A 23,411-nucleotide genomic window follows, 5' to 3' on the forward strand; every position below is an offset into this window, starting at 1 on the left:
ATAAAAATTATTCTCTCGTATCTAATCATTCATTGTGGATCGACCTCGGATTTACCGTGATTTATTACTTGCGAAAACCTACACTTGGGTTTGCACTCTTTGTGGTCCAACAGTCATGATCATTCGATCTGGTGGTTTGATCTAGAGCATAAGATTCTTCTTAGGCAGATCCAGTAATTGGATTTATTGGACTATCACTAAAGTAAATTATAAGGTCAAATCAACTTTGATCTAACGGTTGAGATTAAATAATTACGATATAATGATTATTATTAAATAATAATTTATAGTTATTTGATTTGACGGTTAGAATTAAGTGTCTTTTAAAATAACAGTTTATAATTGTTACTTTAGTAGTTATGGACGGTTAGATTAGCAGTTAATAAATAACTGTTATTCAATACAATACAGAAGTAATTGCAGTCCAGTTATTAAAAAGAAGAGAACAATTTTTCTTTAATCTTATGTTATTTTTCTGATACATTATGTACTTAAATTTCTAGTCTCTGTCTCGATCGTGTTATATTAGAAAATTTGAGGGTATTCTGGTTTATTTTTTTTTCGTTTGTGCAAAAGGTAATTAAATAAACAGAGGATTCTTGGCTCTATTGTATTCTGAAAAAATATTTGTTGTAACCTTTTGCATACCATTTCTGATGGGGATAAATAATTTCTTGAGATTATTTTGTTTTTCTGCTTTCTTTTACTTTTTATATGACAATAACAAGAAATTTAGATTAATTTGGACCGGTTCAATTAAGAAGCTAGGAAAAATTCTGGTGGCCGGTCGGGCATTCAAGAGTGGTTAGATCTGTCTAAAGTCACATTTTAAACTGCCACTTGAGAGGTGCATGTCTAGGATTTAGTCATGGAGTGTTTAGAGCTGTAGCAATGTGAATCCTCAAAGCTTGGACGACTAAGAATATTGAACCTCACCCTTCTCGAAAGTAAACGAAATGGCATCCAATTGTCTTCTATAAATACCCCCAAATGGCCCATATATAACTCAAAACAATTAATCACAAGAACTCAAGAAGGCAAAAACAATCCCATGGCTGCAGCACTACCGGGGCTTGGCAACGCCATCAAGTTCCTTCCCACCGGCACAGTCTTCTTGTACCAGTTCTTCAGCCCTATCCTGTCCAACAATGGCCAGTGCCACACGTACAACAAGTATCTCACCGCCTTTCTCGCTGGTGGGTGTGGCTTATGTTCCTTCTTTTCTACGTTTACCGACAGTTACGTGGGAGATGACCGGAAAACGCACTATGGGGTCGTAACAAACAAGGGTCTTTGGCCCTCGTCGGAGTCTAGGGACGTGGTCTTGTCGGCCTACAAGCTTCAGTTTGCGGACTTTGTCCATGCTTCTTTTGCGATAATAGTGTTCGCGGTTGTGGTGCTTTTGGACGCAAAAACTGTCAAGTGCTTCTATCCGGTGTCTGAGTCCACTCAGAAGACTCTGCTCATGGTGCTGCCTGCCGTTGTTGGTGCGGTTTCTAGCGTGCTTACAGCGTTGTTCCCCTACAAGCGCCATGGAATCGGATACCCTTCAAGTACTACGTCTTCACAGAACTCCAACTCTGGTGGAGAAATACCCTTGACCAAAATCTAACCAAGTTTGACTGTGCTTTCTTCCTACTTTCTTTCCTCTTCTTCTTCTTCTTCGTGTTCCCTTATATTTCCTGTTCACAGGTTTGACATGTTTTTGCTGCTCAAGTTGTAACTTTTCATTGTATCCTTGATAAAAATAAGGGAAGTTTGTGTTCAATTCTTTGCATTGGATCGATCCTAGCTTTGACCATTCCATCCCGCAATGTATGTTAGCCAAACTCTTCTATGACATTTAAAATCGCATCCCGTAATGTATGTTCTAAGAGCCGTTCACGTGAGCTATAATAAATTAGACTACATTGGAGTTCATCAAGAAACCGAAAAAAGACGACTGGGAATCAATCTTGGTCGCGTGGATTAATACTGTTTAGGTTATTTACAGTGAGATTTTTAATTGTTCTAACCAAATACTTGAAAATATTTTCAATATTATTTTTAGGGCTCGAGCCAAACACTAAAAAAGAAGTGATTTTCCAAAATTACTTTGGACTAAAAATATTTTCCACCAAAAAGAAAATAACCTTAATCTTTTAGAATATATAGCATGATGATCATTCTCCCCCTTGTAATAATTTGTCTACTATTAATTTGTAGTTAAAGGTTATTAATTTCCCCTCTTATAAGCTAGTCAAGACTAAAGAAAATTAAAAAATTGAAGGATAGACTTAAATTTACGACTTACAACACCAATTTAAAGAGAGAAGAGTACTATATATATATTTCTCACTTCGCTATATTTTACACGTGGAAGAAAAATAGTTTTCATCTATTAATCTTCTAATAGTAACGTCATTCTCACCTTATAATCATCATTTGTCTTTAATTAATTTGTAAATAAAAGGTTTTTCTTTTCCTCCTAAGTTAGTCAAGACTTAAGAGGATTAATATAATGTACATTTAACTTAAGGGTACGTACGTAGACTTTAAAATTCACAACTTGCAAAAACAGATTAATTTAAAGAGAGAAGCCTAGCAATTCTCACCTCGTCACAGTTGAATGGTCTTCCACCATACTGATCTTATTATTTAAGTTTTTTTTAGATAAATGATGATTTAATTAACATATATGGTACGTATCAGAGAAAAGGTACTCTGAGTTCGAAACTTGTCTTCACCGTTTAATTAGCTTCCACTTCAATTAAATATCTCATGTGTTGAGTTTCATTTATTAAGGGAGATAGAATTTGGACACACTTGTGAAAATAAACATTAAAATATTAATTAAATAGTTAAATTTATTATTTTCTATAAACTTAAATATTTGAAATGAGTGACGATTTAACGTGACAAATTAAACGTCCAAATTAGAGTCTTAGCAAGGCAAGCGACTGTATTGAAATACGTACCTCAGGGCAGTGACATATATATGGTTCAAATAAACCAGCCATCACACGTCAATAGTGTGCCATACATAAAATAAACAAATAAAGATCAGAGATCTTCACCATATTTGTGTGGTTCCGTATACATATATACGACAGTACCAGCAGTAAAAGGACGTAAATGCACTTTTATATATATATATAAATAGCTTTCAAACCAAAACTGGCCAGAAAAAAGTTTTATTTATTTATTTTTTTTAACAAAAGATCTGAGTATTTTATTGATCAAAGATCATAAATATAAAGTTCTGTAAAATTATAACCACATGCTATGAGGTTACATAATTATAGATACAAACAAAATTCTTTCATTAATAAAGTGCTATCTATATATGATTTTCATTTTTCGTTAACCCATGTACAAAAATAGTTAAAGAGCATATTTGCTCCGAGCAGATTAGATCTAAGACAAAGGTAGTTAAATATCATAGAAAAATTTATTTACACCAACCCTCCTCACACCGAACTATTCAGGCAGCGAGAGATAACCCTTCACATAACTAACCTTCATATCAAATATCACCCCATGATGACAGATCTAAAGAAAAGAAAACACTACAAAAAACTTGGTATTCGATTCTATAGCCACGTGACGATTTCGTGACGTGGTGATTACCCACATCGCGATTTTGCCATATGGGTAATCCACCACGTAGCAAAATCCTTTACGTTGGTAATTAGCCACGTATATTTTAGTCACATCGCCAATTGGCCACGTGTATAATTGGCACGTCGCCAATTGGCCACGTGGCAAATAATACACGTGGCTAAAATATTTTATTCAAATCACCAATTAGCCACGTGTGTGTGTGTGTGTATATATATATATATATATATATATATATATATATATATATATATATTTTTTTTTTTTCTCAGAAAATTGAAATTTTTCTTAATTTTTTTGAGGTTGAAATTTTAGCCACACGATTTATTGGTCACGTCGCCAATTGGCCATGTGGCACATAAGCCACGTGGCTAATTTATTTTAAGATTCTATTTTATTAGCCACGTTGCTAATTGGCCATGTGACACATAAATTGCGTGACTAATTTATTAAAATTATTTTAATTTTTTTTTAAAATTTTAATCATAATTTTAGTCATGTGGTTTATTGACCACATGGCACATAAACCACATGGCTAAAATATTCTCTTTTTTTTTTTTTTTTTTTTCAAGAATTAAAATTTTTTAAAATTTGAAATTTTAGCAACGTGCTTTATGGCCACGTCACTAGCCAATCGGCCACGTGACAAATAAACCATGTCGCCATTTGCATGTTTTAGGGGGAAGGAGTCCCGCGCACCTCTTGTTTGTTTTAAATTTGTCTTTGATTTCAATTTTTTAATTTTTTTTTTGTTTCTTTTTAAAAGCCGGATCTGTCACTTGTAAACAAAAAAGGTGACAGTTCTGGCTTCTTAATAATTTTTTTCTTCTTTCTTTCTTTGCTTTTCTTTCTTTTTTTCTTATTGTTTTCAACTCTCTCGTCTCTCCCTATCTTCTTCTTTTTTCCAACTCTCTCGTCTCTCCCCATTTTTCATTAAAAAAATTTCTCACTTTGTTTGTATTTTTTTTTTTTTGTTTTTCAACAGACGACGACTCACCCCCACTCAGACGCACGATTCGATCGCCAACACCCAGAGAAGCTCGTTTTTGTCGTTGGTGATGGAGAAGAGGCTGATGGTTTATGGGTCATTTTGATGGTAATTTTTGGTCTTTTTATTACTTTTTTTTTTTTTGGTCCTTTTTGTTAGTCACCGGAGTAGTTGGTGTCTTTTGGTGTTTTTTGCTCATTCTCGGCCAAATGGGTATTTTTGGAGTGGGTATTTTTGTCAATCGGTGGTTTTTCTTGCTAGCGTGGTTATTCTTGACGGCCCTTGCCGGATCTCGACGGCGAGTTGGACGAAGATCCGGCGCGGATCTCGCTGGATACATCGGCCCTTTTGGGAGAACCAGTGAGATATACGTACGTATACGTATATCGTATACAATATTAGGAAGAAAAGAAGAAGAAGAAGAAGAAGAAGAAAAGAACAGATCGATATCTGTTCTTTTCATCTTCTTTTTTTTTTATTTTTTATTTTTAAATAAAAATAAAAATACATTTAGCCACTTGAGGGTGGCACGTGGCTAAATAGCCACATATATAAAAGGCCACGTCTCTAAATGTACATTTAGCAGCAATCGGATTCACCACGCGAAACCCACGTAACTAACTGCACGTGGTTAACAGTTAGCCACGTGTATGACCCTCATGCACGTGGTTAACTGCATGTGGCTAAAAAACAATTTTTTTTGTAGTGAAACTATTATTCAAAGCAAAAACGGTACAACACAGAAGTAGATAGACGGATGCATAGCAGAGAAGCCAAAATTGTTGATCTGGTCGGAAAACACCTACAAACAAAAGAAAAAACTAGAATGGGAAAGGGAAGGTAGGAGTGAGGAGTAGAAAATAAAAGGGGAAAGAGGAGAGAGCAAATTTGTTCTCGTCTCGTCTCATCTCAAATCTGTTTTCTGAGGGCCGGGGTGAAGTCTAGAAATTCTCTATCATTTAACTTCTATATATATGTTATTATAAAATAGAAAAAAGAAGAAGTTATTATACTATATAACTATAAGAAATTTGAACATTAGCGGTCAACTTTCTAGCGACGACACCAAAGTCGCCGCTAAAGATGCCTCATTAGCAGTGACAGTGGTGTTGCCACTAAAAAATTGCCGCAAATATACACTAGATCATAGTGGTCGCCACTGATGATCATTCATCAGCTGCGACACTTATTGGTCGCCGCTAATAATCGAGTATTAGCGGTGACACTCACTCGTCACCACTAATGGTCGATTATTAGCGGTGACCCTTGTTTGTCGTTGTTAATAATAGGTCAATAGCGGCAACTAAAAGTCGCCACTATTGACCCTACACAATTTTTTTTTTAAAAAAAAATCAAATTTATTAGCAGCGACTTTAGCAGTGACCTATAAAAGTCGCCGCTAATAATGGGTCAATAGCGGCGACAATAGGGGTCACCGCTATTGACCATACACAATAAAAAAATTCATTAGCAGCCACATCTAAAGTCGCCAGAGATGCTAGATCAATAGTTGCAACCTATAAACGTTGCCGCTAACAATGGGTCAATAGCAGAGACAATTGGCGTCGCTGCTATTGACCCTACACTTAAAAAAAATGATAAATCATATTTATTAGCAGTGATATCTAAAAATCACTGCTAATAATAGGTCAATAGCAACGACAGCAATTGTCGTACCACGATTCATCACACATGATCGTACCACGGTCGATCACATAGATTGTACCATGATCGATCACACATTATCGTACCACAATCGATCACATAGATCGTGGTACGATCTATGTGATGGATCATTGTACGATCATGTGCGATGGCTCGGGTACGATCTATGTGATCGATCGTGGTACGATTTCTATGAATGATCGTGGTACGATCATGTGATTAATCGTTGTACCATCAATGTGATAGGTTGTGGTACGATCAATGTGATCGATCATGGTACGATCTATGTGATGTAACGTGATACGATCTATGTGATCGATCGTGGTTCGATCTATGTGATAGATCGTGGTAAGATCATGTGTGATCGATCGTGGTACGATCTCTGTGATCGATCGTGGTACGATCTATATAATGAATCGTGGTATGATCATGTGTGATGAATTGTGGTACAATCATGTGTGATCGATCGTAGTACGATCTATTGATCTATTGATCAATAGCGGCGATTATAAGACTTTTAGCGGCAACTTTTTGTCGCAGCTAATGATATATTTTTTTTGTAATGTATGTGTCTATATATATATATATATATATATATATATATATATATATATATATAGATGCAAAAGGAAATTATTTTCCTTCACGAAGTTGAAAACATCTTTCTATATATAAATGGTGGTTTAATTAGTTCGGTTTTAATTAAAGAGAATAGTACGTCGTCCAATGTCTCATATTTCAAAAATAAACACGAATCGTAGTTCTCTCACATCGAAAACTCAACTAAAGTTGGCTTGCTGGTACAAGAATTTCGTGAAGAAAGATAAAGCATAACCGAAAGAGAAATGATTCCTACATTCATTTCTCATAACAGTTCTAAAATTTGTAAAAAAATAATAAAATATTACCAGCCACGTCAGCTTGTTGTGGGACTGTTGTAAAAAATGAATGTAGGAATCATTTCTCTAACTGAAATATACCACGTGTGCATGATTTCGTAATGTACTTGCTAGCTTAATTAGCTTCATGGCATCAATATAAGGCTCATCTTTTACACAAACAGTAGAGTTGGACTAGTAGATATTAGTCTATTTTTTTCAGGCATTGACGCTGGCCGCCATGGTCAAATTCTCCATATCTTTGTTGACAATATTCCCACGCAGCCAAAAGAGACTACGTATATATCTCTGACACGTACGCATGTTGATCAACATGAGTTTGGTCTGATTACATGCACCCAGAAATAGATCGATTAGACGTATATATCTCTGACACGTACGCATGTTGATCAAGATGAGTTTGGTCTGATTACATGCAATTAGACTTATATATATATATTTCACTCATTTTTAAACTTGATGCGAGATCGACCCAAACTCTCTCACTCGTATATGGGTTAAAACTCTCTTTTAATTAGTGAGACTCATGATATATAATGTTTAATTGAAATGAGGGCCATGGTAAATGACCGAGACAAAGTTCGAAATTGAAATTTTTGTTTTGATTATATTAAATCATTATTTATTCCAATATTTTAAGATAATAAGAAAAAGTGAATTTAAATATTTTAATAATTATTTTAACGCATCGATCAAAGACAAAACTGTTTTTAATTTGACCAAGAAAATGAAGAAATTGAATATTATGTTAATCATTTAATAAATATTTTAACGCATAGATCAAACACAAAATTGTTCATTGTTTGATCAAGAAAATGAAGAAATTGAATATTATGTCCTCAAGATTATCAGGTTGCCCTTAAAAGAGAAATGCTAAATTAAAACGTACTTAAATTGTCAAGTATATAATCAATCCTTCAAATAGAAAAGTATTACTTGAGCTGAATTGGTGTATATATATGTTAATTATGTCGGGCACTACTACAATATCATTTAATTTAAACTATTAATGTTACGTGCCAAGTATATGGGAAAGAGACATCTACCTTATTATATTATTTTTTTACAAGAAATATGGGTTTTCCCACACGCTTCATCAAAGCACATGCATAGACTAAAATTTGGACTCGTTTACGAAGGAAAAAAATAAAATAAAAAATCAAGTATTAATTTCATTGAACATTTTGGTTGGACATCTAAGTCACATTTTCAATTACGTACCACCTTAGAGGTGGGGTAGAGGGGTGGCAGGTTTAGACTTGGAGTGTTCACAAGTACTCTGTCAAGTAACGTATCAAACTGAATCTATGCTTAAATTAGGCCAGGGTTGTGATCAATTTGTGTTTGTATTTGTTTCTTGTTTTTTTTTTGGGATGAATGTTTGTGTTTGGTTTAACTCGTACATGTTGAGCTATATATATAAATGTATATACATAAGATTATATAGCTTAATTCTAACTGAATCCATTTAATTAAATAAGTCAAATTCTTTTAATATAATTTTTAAATTTCATGTTGAGTTTATGGATTGTGTAAAAAATTAACCGCTCTAGTGTCGTGTGTCGAGTTCAAATCCTATTGAAGAATGAATATAAAATCATATAGGTCAATTTTAATCTAATTGGGCCGGGGATTGGGCTCTATATATTAATATATATACCCCCAGAAGAGTTAGCTGTGATCACTTGCAAGAATCCCACCAAACACAATCGATCCCATGGGTGCAGCTAGCTCTTCCTCCAAGTCCACAGGAAGCTCCCAAAAAACCATTCAAGAAAAAACATTATCAGGAGTTGGCAACCTCATCAAGCTCCTCCCGACCGGCACTGTCTTCCTGTACCAGTTCCTCAGCCCTGTCTTGTCCAACAATGGCCACTGCAAAACCATCAACAAGTACCTCACCGCCATTCTTGTTGTTCTCTGCGGTTTGTCTTGCTTCTTTTCTTCCTTCACAGACAGCTACGTTGGAGATGACGCTAAAACACACTGCGGGGTTGTAACAAGCAAGGGTCTTTGGCCCTCGCCGGAGTCTAAGAAGGTTGACTTGTCGACGTATAAGCTTCGGTTTGCGGACTTCGTCCACGCCTTCTTCGCTGTGATTGTGTTTGCTGCTTTGGTGCTTTTGGATGGAAATACAGTTGGGTGCTTCTATCCGGTGTCTGAGTCCACTGAGAAGACTTTGCTCCAGGTGCTGCCACCTGTTGTTGGCGCGGTTTCTAGTGTGGTTTTCGTGGTGTTCCCTAATAAACGCCATGGAATCGGATACCCTTCAAGTGAGACTTCGCAAGATTCCAAGTCTGGTGGAGAATTAAGTTTAGCATCGACGACGAAAGTCTAAGGAAGTTTGTGGTTGTGTTTGTGTGTGGTTTTTTTCTTCTTATTCTTTACCCTGTTGCCTTGTACGATTGTGCTCATGTTTCCTTGTCTAGAGGGTTTGAGTTTAATTGACATATATATGTTTGGTAGCTGTCATGAAGTTGTAATTTGTAATTTATTCCTTGTAACAAGGGGTGTTTCATGTTTGGATTCAATTCAGTCCCAAAGGGAAGGCAATTCCATCTTCCACAAACTTAAAGGCCTCACAGTCTAATTCTTCCACAAAATTAAAGCAAACAAAAGAGAATTCATGTCTTAACAAGGCTTTATGGGAGGATTAATTATGAGGAAGTATTAGAGTACTGTTATGACTGGCCAATTAACATGGATGAAAGCTAGCTAGTAGGGATGTAGGCTTGTAGCAGATTCAAGGCTGTCATTTTATGTACGTACTCGAATGACTTTGTTATTTTGTTAGAACCGTACGTAATAGAAAAGAGAACTGAATCCTTTTCCTTTCTTTTTCTTTCTTGATCGAAGGTGAATACCCTTGGAGATGTTCGTAACGGACTAATAGCATCATGAGTACAACCTGAGGGAGAGATTCATAGACAAAGCCAAAGATTGAATTTTAATGTGGTAGCTAGAATCTTTTTTGTTATATATATATATATGGAGTCTTGTATTTTCATTTTTATTGGTATATAGTTGGGTAGTTGGGTCGTGATGATAAAGATCGATGAGATGATGATAAGAATCGGACAAAGTGCTGCTAGCAATTGTAATGACTCCGTTATTTTTTTTTGGAACAGTACTGTTGAAAAAGTTATAAACTCAAAAATTTTAACAAACATGACCGCATTTTCTTGTATGAATGTTAATGTCAGTAATTAGAATAGTAATTTGTATGATTAAATTTATTATTTTTTATTACTTTAAATTTTTAGAATAATTAGTGATGTATTGGACTATACTTATTAAGTGGGATTTTAATTAAACTAGAAAATGTGGGAAAAAAAAATTATTACTAACAAGAATTTGTAGCGTATTATTATTATTTTTTTTTTCTGCGGCGACCAACCAACAAAAGGGAAGTATTGTTTTCACGGGGGTTTGCTTTAAACTTGTAGTTGTTTACATCTTTTATTTGTAAATGCCAATTCTTTTAGGATTTTTGGGTTTGAGACTAATTTTGGCCTAATGGTGATGATCATGACTGTTTTGACGCAGGCAACCAGTAAAACACGTCAGAAAAATTTTGGAAAATCAGAGGCTTCTAATTCGCCGGAAATTTTGTGGAAGGGGCGCTAATTATTAGCTTTTTTAATGATGTTTACCGGAATGATTTTTTGGTATTTATATCCGGATTTGTTATTTTGTGTGATGTTTATATATGATGTCTAATTTATTTTTCAGCTAGCTTTATCTGTTATTGTGCAGTGCGTATGATCGATCGGTGTTCAATTTGTTATCCGGACATTTTGCTCCGGTACAGCGGTACCGGCCGGTACATAAGAAAATTATAAAAAAAGTAAAATTAAAAATAATAATTGGTCTTCTGCTACTGCTAGGAAGTCAGCCACCTTCCTAGCACGTGAACCAGAAGGTCGTCTCTCTGGCGCATGGATCACGTGCCAGGAATACTTCTTCTTGGCGCATGAGGTATGTGCAGGAATTCTATCTTCCTAAACTTCCTGGTAGGGACGGAACTAGTAGAGCCGACAGAGTCATGGCCTCCCTCAGTTTAAAAAAAAAAAGGAAGTAAAAAAAAATTTATGAGGTGAAAAAAAAAAAAAAAAAATTTTAGTCTATTAATCCTTGCCAACAAATTTTTTTTAACCCTTGGCTCCATAAGAGCTTAATTCTGGCTTTATCCCTACTTCCTGGCGCGCGTGCATATATATATAAACACTAGGATCGTATTTTCTGGCATTTAATATAACTAGCTACGTACAAGCTGACGTTTATTATAAGCTTGGAAGAGATTATATTTTTTATTTTTTTTTTGTAATAGAAATGATATTTCTACCCATCTCATTTTTAAATTTATCATTAGATTTATGAGACCAACATAAGGTCTCACAAATTCAATTATGGATTTGAAACTTAATTGTATGAAGATGTGTAGGAAGTATAGGTGTATCAATTTTTTTTTTTGTAGTTATCTGTTTGTGGCCGAATGAGAAATGATCTTTTTACATCTCATATATATTTCATGTATATCTCTTTTTTAAATTAACAATTGAATTTAGGACTTATATATGAGTTTTACAAATCAAATAATTAATTTTAAAAAAAAAGACGTACAAAATATATATGTGTATCACGTCTTTGGCTGCATACCTCAACCAATTGGGACAAGGATTACTTTGAACTAGAGGGGATCCGGTTAGTGTTAATGTAAAGACAAATTTGTCCATTCACATTTTATGAACAAATTTGTCCTTAAATTAACACCAACTTGATCCCCTCTTATTCATTTGTACCGGAGAAAATTCAAATGCCAATTTAATGGCCGGGGATCAGGAAGGAAAGTAAACGAATTGAAATGACATCCATCCATCCAATTCTCTTTCATTTCATTTTACGTCAAAGAAGGCTCCCCTGTCTCGCTCAATAAATACCCCAAAAAATAGGACTTCATATATATATATATATATATATATATATATATATATAAAATAGAAAAATCACTAAAAAGATTGCCTAACATTTAGACAAGTGGTATCTTAAAATGCTTCAAAGTGTTCATTTTAAGTTAAACGGTGAGTTTAGGTTTATGTTAAAATGTGATAGCAAACTTAGAGCACTCCCAATGGATTATCTATTTGCAACTTTAAGCTAGAATAGATAATAAAAGTGCTAAAAAGAGACTCCATCAGCTTATGTATTCCAACTCTATAATAGATTTTCCTTAATTCCATAAATAGTGGAACTCTACATGTAGAGTTATACTATTCACTTATCTATTTTTTTTATTCTTTATCTCCACTTTTTTAGCTTTGCTTTTTTCCTTTTTCCCTCCACCACTCCACGTTCTTTTTTTTTTTTTCTTCCTTTATAGTGGAGATTTAAGAGAAAGTGTGTAAAGTAGTGGAGTTATAAAGCGGGACCCACATGAAAAAAAAAAATACTATAATGAAATAAATAAATTAAAAATAATAAAAAAATAATATAGAGTTAAAAATAGATAATCGGATGTATAGTGCATTTAAAATTCATTAGCTAAACTAGATAAAATAAATTTTGATTAGCTATTCTAGATTGAAAAATACATAAACCATTGGGAATGCTCTTAATCCCTATTTGCATGCTAAGTAAAAACTGAATCCCTATTTTTTCTCTTAAAAAAAAAAAAAAAAAACTAAATCCATTTTGGTGTTAAACATGCGGTAGGCAACTCATTATGTATCGGTTTTTTTTTTTTTTTTTTTTTTTTTCTACAAACAAACTGAAACTAAAACGTAGTGTTTCATAATAACTATAACTGTTTACTACATTTTCAAAATCACAACCCTTTATAAAATTGTTCTCTGTACAAAATTCAAAATTATCTACTACCCCTTGGAGTTCGTCTTCAAATTTGATCAACCAAAAAGTTCTCTCTATAGATTTGTGGGGATCATATGTATTTTATTAGAGTATATATATTTTTTGATTTACGATTATATGATTTTATGTTTTTTTTTTTTTATAATCTATATTTTGTTGTGTTCCTGCAAATGATGTTCTGCTTTTCTTTGCAGTGTTTAATATTATGCATCAACTTTTCCACCTATTTTAATATATGTATGTATGTATAATTACAGAGTAAATTTATGGAGCGCAGAGTTGTTGGAGTATTCACTCACTTCTTTGAAAAAAAAATAAAAAAGTCTGAACTTTTTAAATTGTCAAATGTGCGTCCAAACTTCAAATGAAACTATGCAAATAAAAATATTTACTACACTCTCAGCCCTTTACCTTAATTAAAGCACAACAATTATGATTGTGTTTCTCGAAAAGAAAAGAAAAAGATTATGATTGTGTGATCATTTCTTTTTACCTTTACAAAATCGTTCTATACAAAAAATACAGTAATTTTTTTTTTTGTTTTAATGGAAACCAACGCTACTTGAGAATTTAATTTGACTTATCGCCTCCGAAACCATTTTGTAGGAAATGAATCCATCTCAAATTCCAGTAAAAACTCAGGTATTGTATTGTTATTAATTTATTATTATCATTCTCATTATTCAAAAGCTAGAAGCGAGAGACTTACGGGATTCTTCAAATCTTTACTCTGCCGTATTAAACGTAAGGATTCATTTCTAGATTTTATTTCTTTTGTAAGAAAATAGAGGTTAATAAATGCCTTTATGCAATATATGATTAGTATTTTCTATTTTTTGTTTTTGTTTTTGTTTTTTTTTTCCCTTCTAATTTATATATTATTTTTTCTTTCGTAAATTTTACAATAAATTTAGTAAAATTATGGTGAGAGAGAAAGATTCACATCATTGTGTTTTACACAAAGTGTGACGATTTTTTAGTTTACATTGTTATTTATTAATTTTTTAAATCCTTTTTTTTTTTTGGAATGTGTAATACACATTGTTTACGTACTTAATTGATGGACGACATTGCTTTTAAGGTTTCATTAGAATGAGAAAAATTATATATAAAATACAGTTATTTTTTGTTATATTAGTATGTTTGATTCTTTGTTTTTTGTCAAAATAAATAATGCTCTTACTTTCTTACTCTTTTATATAAGTGGTTTTTGATTTAGCCTATAGCAAAAATTTGAGGTACACATACACTCCATAATTTTTGTTTGCTTTCTTAGAATCAGAAAAATATATAGCAAATAATTATTTTCCATTATTTGAGTAAATTCTCTCTCTCTTTATTTTTTTTTTCTCCTTTTTTTTGTCTTTTTTTTTTTTTTTGGTCAGGTTAGTATGTTATCGTTTTTTGTTTTTTATTTTTTTTTTATTTTTGTTATAATTTATATATTATTTTTATTTATGTTCTAAAAGTAGTTTATAGATATTTTTATTTTTATTTTTTTAACGTTATATATGCAAAGGATGATCGTAAGAAAAATCTATATTTGACAGAATTTATTCCTATACCTATGAGGTTATGAATTTATTGTAATTGGAGAAAATATACAATAAAAGAAAAATAAAATTATTTTTATACTATATGGCTATTTTCATTTTTTTTTTCGTTTGTCATATGTTTTCATTTTTTGTCCTTATTTTATGTTTCTAATTTATATATTATTTATTATTTTTTGCTAAAAGTATTTTCTTTTATGATATATATGTGAAGGATGGTGGTTGAAAGAAAAAAAAAAAAAAAAAATCTCATTTTGTTGGGACTTCATGCTATACCTATTAATTTCATTGAAACCGAGAAAAATGTACAAAAAATATAAATCTTATGTTTCAATTTTTTGTCCTTATTTTTTGTTCTAAATGTAGTTTCTTTTGCGTTATACATGCAATACATATATACACTTCTAGAATGTTGAATGAGTTACACTTCATTTCATATTGCCCTCAATTTTAAAGGTAATAAGAAAACAATATTTATAAAAACGATAATATAATATTTGGCTTCATGTTTGATGGTTTATAAATTGTTTATTATTTATTATTTGATTATGGTGAGAGTGCGATTTCTTTAGTTTAAATATGTTAATTGTTAACAAAATTTTCTTTTGGGTTTCTTTTGTAAATATTGAATACAAGTTATAGCAATGATGTGAGTATACTATTTTGTTCTTTGTTTTTGTGAATTCCTATATTATGTAAAAGGTCTCTTGAATTAACTTCTATAAAAATTGAATAATGTGATTACTTATAAAAAAAATTTGAATATATACGATTTATTTTGATTCCTTACAAGATAATTTACAATACACATTTACTCATTTTCAATCCTATTTCTAAATTTTTATTTTATTTCTTAAATTAAATGTAACATTCTAATTTGTTATGCAGTTTTAATTAGTAAAAATCTACGCATGACTCGGGTTATATGCTAGTATTATATAATATATATATACTTATCCCACCATATAAGTACAAAACTACGTACCCCACCAAGATATACATTCATACATTTGTTTTTATTACAAAATAGGCGAATTAAAAACCTAACAAGAATGTCTTGCATTTCTTTTCCTATTATTTAATCGATATCCTTTGCCTACTATTTCAATCGATCACCCGATCGATGACCGATTCAAGAAATGAATATAAAAGTAGATACAAGAAAAATGTGGCAAGTATATATATATATATATATATATATATATGTGCATATATTTTGTGGCAAAATGAGCTGTCAGTGAACGCTGGCATATAACTGCCGACAATGGTCACTAGCATTGTTCCATAACCAATTAGCCCACGTTTCTTGTATATATATATATATATATATCACTCTTTGACTTTTTATCAACCACACCAAGAAGTTTTGTTAAAATATTAATTTATCATTTCTATTAATTAGTTTAAATTTTTAGGATAACCATGGTTTATCATATATATATATATATGGTATGGAAAGGTAAATTCCTGAATCCGAACATTAATGCTTCCGTGATTGAACTCAATTTTAATTATTTAAATATGTTATACTTGTTGGACCCATTTGTTGAAAGAGAGGTTGAACCAAAACGTATGGAGATCAGCTGCTAAAATAATAATTTTTAATTAGCTTACAATTTTTGTATCAATACTTAGATTTTTTTTTTTTTTTTAATATAAATTGTAGCTACAAGGTCATATAAATGCATGTTAAAAATGATTGATACTTCACCATACTTCAAGTGATCAGGCAGCTTTCATATAATATATTAAATTATCCTTTAATTATAAAATTTAAGCTTATAGATTTAGATCAATAATATTATATTTTTCATTTATTATTGTGTTTTTTTACGATTGTGTAACTTAATTAATGGCTAATGCTCACATTTATTCTCAAGATATGATGGCGGCCGGCAGCCAAACTTGTGCATTACAACACCAAGATGACGTAAGAGGGGACGTATCCACGCAAAGAGTTTAGAGGAATGCTAGAGTATATCCTGGTGTTCTTCTGATGTACATTTAGAATGACATAATTAAAAGGGATAATTACACTTAACCCCCCTGATTTATCCACGGTGTGGCGATTTACCCCCCAATGTACCAAAATTGGTACATGACCCCACCGAACTTGCCAACGTGTGGCAAAATCAACCTTCCGTCCAATCGACCGTTCGTTTGGACGGAAAGTCGATCACGTGCAAGTCACGTGACTTGGGGAGGGTCTCTGTCTTAAACGGTCACGTGACTTGCACGTAACCGATTTTTCGTCCAAACGAACGGTCAATTGGACGGAAGGTTGATTGTGCCACACATTGGCAAGTTCGGGGGGGTCATGTACCAATTTTGGTACATTGGGGGGTAAATCGCCATATCGTGGATAAATCATGGGGGTTAAGTGTAATTATCCCTAATTAAAAATTATATCTATGTTCTTTTGAATGGCATAAATGTAATTTTTTAATCAAAAAAATTACATTTATACCATTCCAGATGTACACTAGGAGAACACCAGGAGATGCTCTAACATTCCTTAAGAGTCTAAGAACGAAGAGTACACGTCCAACAGATTTGATCGCAGTTCATCCAATGTAACTTTCAAAGAGGGAATCTTTATTGAGGCACAAGTTCATCCAAATCGCTCGATGAATAAACCACATGCAAGGGGCCAATGTGCGCAGATCAACAATTAAAAGGATGAGAAGCTTGACTGACACAATCGATCTCAAATGTATTTCAGTTTTAGTTAACCGTACCACTTATATAATCACTTAGGATTACTATTGTTGTAAAGAGATAAAACACCCTACCCCACCCCCCGGCCGTGCGGCCCCTTCGATCTTAATGATTGGGGCATTATAACCACTTCAAGTGTATGATTTTATTTGGCATCAGAGCTATATATCACAATACACATTTTCCTTTTTATGACTTTCAATCACTAAGAAAAATAGTGCTTTAGTGTCATTTAATTTAGCGCTGCTTGTAAACAATGGCGCTCAATAGCGCCACTGTTTAGTACTGTTCAAGCGGCGCTAAATTTAAATTTAATGTTATTTGAATAGTAAAAGTGATGCTACTGTTTACTATTCAAACGACGCTGGTTTAAATTTTGCTCCGTTTGCTTTCCAAACGACAGTAATTTTGGGGGTGTAAAAATTAGTTATATGTTTTAGTTTAATGTGTTTGAGGGAGAGAGAGAGAGAGAGAGGAGAAGCTCCTGCGTGCAACACTACCGGGGCTTGGCGACCTCATCAAGCTCCTTCCCACCGGCACAGTCTTTTTGTACCAGTTCTGCATTCCTATCTTCTCCATGCTATGGCCACTGCCACTCCTACAACAAGTATCTCACCGCTTTTCTTGCCGGTGGGTGCGGTTTGGCTAATTGGCTTGCTTCTTTTCTACATTCACCGACAGTTACGTACGTTAACGTTGCTGAAAAAAAACCTACTACGGGGTTGTAACACATAAGGGTCTTTGGCCCCAGCCCCCTTTAGAGCCTGCAGGCGTCACAAATCCGTCCGGGAACGTGAACCCGTTGCCAGAAAAACCTTCAGAAATCAGACTTTGTTCATGCTTTTTTCGCGGTGATAGTGTTTGCAGCTTTGGTGCTTTTGGACACAAATGCTGTCAAGTGCTTCTATCCGGTGTCTGAGTCCACTTAGAAGACTTTGCTCACCGTGCTACCTGCCGTTGTTGGTGCGGTTTGTAGCGTGCTTATACCGTTGTACCCTTCCAAGCGACATTGAATGGGATACCATTCAACTATGTCTTCAGAGAAGTCCACGAGAGAATTACCTAAATAATTAAGGAAGTTTGAGTGTACGTGGTTTCTTCATCATACCTTGTTGTCTTATATATATATATATTTCCCGTTCATAGGTTTGGCATGCATATATAGTTTTTACTGTACGTTCAAATTGTAACAAGGGGAGCTCAATTCATGGGAGGAATTGAGTTTAAAAGGGGAATGACCTCTCCATTGTGTCGATCACAACCAGGAATGGGTATCTCTGTTCAGCTACGAACAATAATATTGGTATAAAAAAAATAAAATTAAAGTGTTTGACATATGTTTGTGCGTTTGTCTCTTTCCTTCTCTTTTCTAATTTCTACCAAAAACACAAAGAAAAAGAAGAAAGATGTGCCGATACTTTTGAATAGGTATCAAGTCCTCTTTCTTCTTTCTTCTTTCTTCTTTCTTCTTCTTCTTCTTCTTCAAAAAAAAAAAAGGTATCAAGTTTTTCATGATGCATTAAGTAATAATTTATGAGGGATTTTGTACCCTTGAAAACTACACATAAATATAAACGTAAGAGGTGGTCGGATCACACCCTTTGGTCTTAAGGCCATGGGTGGTTGAATTACTCCCACATGGCAAAAAAATTAAAAATTAAAAAAATTAAAAATTTGAGGATGTGGTTCAGCCACCTCTGCATTTTTTTTAAAAAAATAAATATATAAAATATTTAGTTTTTAAAAAAACTTCAGTTTTTTGTTTTTATTTTTTTTATTATAAGTGACGTGTTGCACTTTGATCGGAGTCAATGTTAAACATTAATAGATACTGTTAACTTAATTTCCTAACGACAGAGACCATTTTTTTTTTTAATTTTTTTTTTTATGCTTACCCTATGGGGTAGGTAAATCAATTTTTAAAACCTATAAATAGAACTAATGTCAAAACCCTCCAACCTCGTTGACCAATTTTACATTTATTCATTTTTATTTTTTTTAAAAAAACTTCACTTATTCCCTGAACTACTATGCGATTGTCGATCTCTCCCCTAAACTTTAAAAATATGCAATGCAGGGTTCTAATCTTTTGACCCCTTTCATAGACCTCCTACCATTTTACTTAAATGGCTCATGTGTAAAATATTTGTTATACCCTAAAATATTTAGAAAAATACAACTATGCCCTTAGTTATAATTTTTTTAAAAAAAATAAAAATAAAAAACAAACAAAACAAAATAAAAATTTCATAAAACAAAAAAGGGTAAAAAATCATAGAAAAAAAAGGGACGATTCATGGCGCGCATGGTTGTGGGTCTTGAGAGACCCACGATCACGCAGTGGGGCTTTTTTCACTTTTTTTTTTTTTTTGGTTTTTTTGTTTTTTGTGTTTTTTTTTTTTTTTTTGGTTGGTTTGTTTGTTTGTTTGTTTGTTTGTTTTTTTTTTTTTTTTTTTTTTCCCATTGATTAGGATTTAACGAAAAATCCTTATGGTGTATGGGTAAATGAAAGGGGCAGAAAGATTAAAATCACATTACAAATTTATAAAGTTTAGGGGGAGATTAAAAATCGAGCGGTAATTTACACGTTAGTGAAGTTTCATTTTTTATTTTTATTTTATTTTATGAAATGGTACTTAATTATGAAATGTAATAAGAAGTAGGGGGTGTACATGCAGACAAATATTAATCGTCCGCATTCACTATCCGTACATGGATGTGGATACGGTTAGCAAAAACTAATATTTGCATATGCAGATGCGGATATCAATTTTAAAGCATGCGTATGGATGCAATTATTAACCGCATCCGCATTCTCTTTATATATATATATATATATATATATATATATATATATATATATATATATATATATATATATATATATATATATATATATATATATTCACTAAAATGACGTCGTTTTGTTTTTTAGTACCAAAATTATGTTGTTTTGGATTAAGTATAGGTTATGTTTACATTGGCTTAGTTGACTTTGTTGCTTTCTTGTGTGACACTTGGAGAAAAAGGGAAAAATAATGTGAAATCAATATATTTTCAAAAGATTAAGGCTAAAAAAAAAATTACAATAAGCCCAAAACACTAAAAATTGGCCTAGCTAAAATATTTTCAAAATCGTTTAAAATATGTCATAATAGAGACCCAAAGAAGATCTGAAAGGCTCATTACCTAATATGTAGACAGTATATAATAACCGCAATAACTTGCACGGATGCAGTTAGTAAACTCATGATGCGAATGAGAGTATCTAAAAATGATATCTACATTTTACGAATGGGGTTAAGAATATTTCAAATAATCACATCCTTCCGAATGTACACCTCTAATATAAGAAGTATGATTCCCTATATCCATCTTCTTTGGATTTTTATTGTGAAGTTCCGACAATGGAGATTTGGATAGCTAGGGATTTTCTTATTCACATAATGACAAAGCAATCAAACCTGCAATCACATATCGATAATGAAATAGATAAACATCGTTGCTAATAGATACTAGTCTACTTTTGTCAGGTAACGCCGGCCACCATGGTTAAATTCTCGATCTTTGTAGACGGGGATTTAGATGCACAACAATTCCTAAGGTAACAATAGGAAGATTCTAGGCCATTAGATACATCTAACGGCCTAAAAATTAATGTATACTGTCCCACACACAGTAGTAGCCTTTCGAGCACAGAGGCCCAACCAAAATTATCAGACTAATCTTTGACCCCATCCCAACGCTATTGTAAGAATTGAGCTTTTACATGCGGGCTATGCCCAAGTGGCTGGTCCCAAAAAGGAGATAGCGCGTAGCCAAATTCGAACTCGAAACCTCAAGGGATGATATCCCAAGAGGCCGCAAGCCTCACCATTTAGGCCATCCCCTTGGGTTTAACCTTTCTGTTTCTTCTACTCTTTTCTCTTTCAACATCTCTGTCTCTCCCTCCCAAATAGAACCATTCGGCTATCAGGTTAGGATGGTTTTTGGTAAATCAGTTTTCTCTTCATTGAGAGCATCCACAATGGCTAGGCCAATGCCTTTGGAGTCCAAACTGTTCCAATGGTGAAAAGGTGTTTTTGAGACCGGAGAATGGCTTTGCTATAAAGTACCATGGAAGTTGGGATCATCACAGACTCAAGATTATTTTTTTTTTTAAAAAAAAACTTTTACCGTCTCTCTCAGTGCTCTCTGTAGAGAAAGCAAAGAGGTGATGGTTTGTCTCCATATCCTTAGGGTAGTGGAGGTTTGGCTGGATTACAACAACAAGACAGAAGTGGTGAAGCATGGCGGACGAATTGGAACAGATGTGGGGGAAGTTGACGCTGACGGAGGAGGAGAAAGAAGAAATTCTGGTTGTCGGGTATATTGTCGGTCAAATCATTGATACTCAGGCTATGGTAAATCAATGGTATAGCTATCTTCAAGAAAGAAAATGTTTTTTTAAGAGAAGAAAGAAAAAAGTTTTAGCTTGAAAAGAGACAGCGTCGAAAAGAAATCTTAAGGCTAAGCAAAAAAAAATCTTAAGAAAATGTAAGCTTCACACAACTGAAGCCAAATCCTTTTCAAAAACCTCAAAAACACTTAAATGCTTCGTTCAGTCTTTTTTCCTCCTCCAATCTTTGCTTTTTCTACGCAAGAGTACTGGTCCTCCTCCAAGCTTGAACAGATCTTCCTCCATCTCTTCTAAAATCAGTGTACTATTTGCATAACAGATTGCTCCATTTTCAGACATCCAAAGTCCAAAGAGCTCCATTTTGACAAAAAAAAAAACGAAAAGCAGGAGAAGAGAAGATTTGGCCTCCATTTTCGTATCCATCCAAAGACTCCATTTTCGCATTTTCATTTCAGACGCCCGAAGTGCTCCATTTTCGCATCTCTATGGCTTTGAACTGTGCACGGGTGGTGATGTTCATTCAATCCTCGACCAATCTGACACGAATATGATACAGAATTATAGGGTTAGGGTTTAGGCTAAATGAGTTGGCAGGTTGACCGATTTAGTTTTCGGGTCAACTGTTAACCCTTCAACTCACGGGTTCACCCGTTACTTACTAAAAAAAATTGATTTTTTTTTTTTTTTTTTAAAAAAATCTTTTAAAAAGTCGTGTCGGTTTAGGTCATATCGGGTCGACATGACCCATTAACTAAATCGGATTGGGTTGGGTAACCCAACGGGTTAGTCGTGTCATGTTCGGGTTGTGGATCTCAATTCGATTAATAATCGTGTCGGATTTTGGTTCGCAAGTCAAACAAGTTGACTCGAACCCGAATTGCCAACCCTAGTCTTGAAGCTGGGGCAAAATTGTTGATGAGGAGGGATAGGGACTAGTAGTCGAACCAGTAGTTAAGAGGGAAAAAAAAAAAAAAAAAGGTTTTGCCAAGATGAGTGTTTTTTTTTTTTTTTTTTTACCTTACCTTTCCTCGGTAACATGCCACCTATTGTTTAGTAGGCGGCATGTTCTAAGCCGTTAGATGTATCTAATGGCTTTATATTTTAAAAAGAGCTCAAATAGCCGTGGATCTGACTTGCATGTTGAACATGAGATTGGTTTGATTACAACAAGAAATAGATTAAACTTTGATAACTATTTAACTCATTTTTAAACGTGATGTGAGGTTGCGGGTCTATTTATTTCTATGCATATTGTTTGTATTTTTTTGTGTTTGGTGTGACCGAAATGATAGTCAAATTGAAAATATTTTTGGTTTAACAAAAAAAGAAATTATTTAGTTTCGAAAAATGGTTTACACTTTTAAATTTTGTAAACTAATTTCGAGTTTGAGCTTCTCCTTCTCAAAGCCGGACCACAGCTGGACAACTATCGGACTTGCACAAGAATTCATAAGTCGTTTTTCACTTTACTCATTTTTCATACGAGTCAAACACTTAAAATTATTTTTAATAAATTAATTTTTCTAAAACATGATTTTGTTAAAAAGATTTTTCAACGAAAAATATTTTTAAGTCAATAAACGGAGGGTGAAGTATGTTTATCCAAGACAACATATACGCTTGAATAGTAATGGGCCACACGTTCATATTCACCCATTTCTTCTTATCTTGTCCTGTTGATGGACATTTGATACATCAAACACAAAACTGTTGACTATTTG

General features: G+C 33.3%; 2 protein-coding genes and 1 pseudogene across 2 annotated transcripts; all 3 read left to right on the top strand.

Annotated features, from left to right (window-relative positions):
* The first annotated feature begins 907 nt into the window (after positions 1-907).
* On the top strand, positions 908-1,768 carry LOC133858949 (protein DMP2-like). Its single transcript, XM_062294396.1, has one exon. The coding sequence runs from the start codon at positions 1,052-1,054 to the stop codon at positions 1,610-1,612; it is 561 nt and encodes a 186-aa protein (XP_062150380.1). The 5' UTR covers positions 908-1,051; the 3' UTR covers positions 1,613-1,768.
* A 7,049-nt stretch (positions 1,769-8,817) lies between these two features.
* On the top strand, positions 8,818-9,721 carry LOC133858920 (protein DMP2-like). Its single transcript, XM_062294370.1, has one exon. The coding sequence runs from the start codon at positions 8,870-8,872 to the stop codon at positions 9,488-9,490; it is 621 nt and encodes a 206-aa protein (XP_062150354.1). The 5' UTR covers positions 8,818-8,869; the 3' UTR covers positions 9,491-9,721.
* A 7,221-nt stretch (positions 9,722-16,942) lies between these two features.
* LOC133860190 (protein DMP2-like) lies at positions 16,943-18,361 on the top strand (annotated as a pseudogene).
* The last annotated feature ends 5,050 nt before the right edge of the window (positions 18,362-23,411 follow it).

This window comes from Alnus glutinosa, chromosome 1 (assembly GCF_958979055.1).
Source record: "Alnus glutinosa chromosome 1, dhAlnGlut1.1, whole genome shotgun sequence".
Classification (NCBI taxonomy): domain Eukaryota; kingdom Viridiplantae; phylum Streptophyta; class Magnoliopsida; order Fagales; family Betulaceae; genus Alnus; species Alnus glutinosa.